Below are 1,795 nucleotides of genomic sequence, written 5' to 3'. Positions count from 1 at the left end.
TCTATGAAGTAGAAACTAGTTTCAATAACATTAGTAGACAATATGTTCTAGAAAGTTGAGGTCACTGGATATAAAATTCTGGCAGCAATTTAACAGAACAGTCCCAGATGGTTCAGCTGAGGCCAACACCTAATGAGGACGAAAGCCTTGTCTGTGAGGAATTTTGGACAATACCTGCAGATATATTATACTGTGCATAAGCCAGTCGAAATTGTTTTCACAAGTGTTGTAAAGTTTAATATAGTAAAAGTTTTTTTCTGAATGCACTTCAATTTCACAGCAAGAGTGGCAGAGAATACCTAAACACAGAAAACAGCCTCCATGCAAGATATCTAACTCCTTGATATAATAATGCATACACTTCAAAATGATTACGCTATCATTAGTCTAGGACTTTCTGCAACTACAGGTGGTGGTTATGGAAAGCATAGCCCCCAGTACCAACATCTATAAAGCAGCCACCACCTTCTGTGGGTGTTCTCTTTTTGAATTTTTTTCTTCATTTTCCTCAATCAACTCTGCTGTGCTGCTTCTTGGCAAGATTAGTAAAAACAAAGTTGTAATCATTTAACTAACATAGCACTCTGGCAATCAAGACGAGTTCTAAATGCCACACAGTGCTTTCTTCTGGCGTGAATATATTTTGTATACAACTGGAGATACGAAAAATTGTGCTCTATAGGTGTCATATGAATTGTAATGCATTTCTTCTGGGGTGAAGAAAGCACTGTGTGACATTCAGAACTCTGACTAACAAACCAGGTGGTCACAAATTTTCCTGGCTTGAAGACTTCCCAAACTTTCCTGATCAGATCATCATAAGAGATCTGACTCAAGTTTGTTTCAAAACTAACATAAGAACATTCTGGTTCTGGAGTGATGTGAATAGTCCAATAAGTTCCATTCTTTTTTATTCCATTCATTGAATACCCACAAGGATTGAACAGTACAGCATCAATGACAAAACCTGGTATCAGGTCACAAATTCCGCTCTCATGAGTGACACCCTTTGCAGTAACACCATCTTTCATGTAGAATTGGTTAGTAACTGCTGGGTCAAGCTCACTCATCAAAATTTTCAGGGTTTAAATGCCAAATGTTTTCTCTGATATAAGGAGGCTGACTCCTAGTGGGGTTGGGAGGGGGAGCATGGGAAGATTAGACAAACTCTAGATAAGGCAAAGGGGAGGGAAAGGAAGGGAAGGGGGTAAAAAAGATGAAGGAATGAGATGGACATTATTACCCTATGTACATGTATGGAGACACGAATGGTATGAATATATTTTGTGTACAACCAGAGATATGAAAAATTGTGCTCTATGTGTGTAATATGAATTGTAATGCATTTTGCTGTCATATTTAACAAATTAGAATAAAAATTAAAAAAAAATTTCCAGGGTTTGATCTGGCTGACTTATTATCCGACTCTCTGGGAAATCCAGAGTATACAAGTACCAACAGTCAGAATTCATAAGTCCCGTAAAATACATTGTTCCATTTGGGAAAATTGCATCTATGTCTTCCTGGAAATTCTGGTGTGGGTATCCTTGATGAGACGGCTTCATGAAATTCTTACAAGAATAAAAGAAGCTTTGAATTGAGTCAAACCCACTGTAATCCTTAGTAAGCTTCAATAGGGGAAACAGTGCTTTCAGCAAGAGGGTGGTACCAAATGTCTTCAAAATGTCTCTTGGAGACAAACACACTACTCTCATAAGCTTCCTTATAATCTAGATTGAGATTCCCCTCTCCCTTATAGGTGTGGTATCCATAGACTTTGTGTTAATTTTGGTTT

At 37.7% G+C, this 1,795-nt stretch overlaps 1 protein-coding gene across 1 annotated transcript; it reads right to left on the bottom strand.

The window, feature by feature from the left end:
* Window positions 1–563: 563 nt before the first annotated feature.
* Window positions 564–1,565, bottom strand: LOC113194863 (S-adenosylmethionine decarboxylase proenzyme 1-like). Its single transcript, XM_077791462.1, has 3 exons — window positions 1,394–1,565; window positions 708–1,078; window positions 564–614 (listed from the first exon to the last, which is right to left on the bottom strand). The coding sequence occupies exons 1-3, from the start codon at window positions 1,563–1,565 to the stop codon at window positions 564–566; spliced, it is 594 nt and encodes a 197-aa protein (XP_077647588.1).
* Window positions 1,566–1,795: the final 230 nt, after the last annotated feature.

This window comes from Urocitellus parryii, chromosome 11, assembly GCF_045843805.1.
Source record: "Urocitellus parryii isolate mUroPar1 chromosome 11, mUroPar1.hap1, whole genome shotgun sequence".
Lineage (NCBI taxonomy): Eukaryota > Metazoa > Chordata > Mammalia > Rodentia > Sciuridae > Urocitellus > Urocitellus parryii.
Note: the sequence above shows the minus strand (reverse complement) of the source record. Positions and strands in the feature narration are given on the sequence as shown.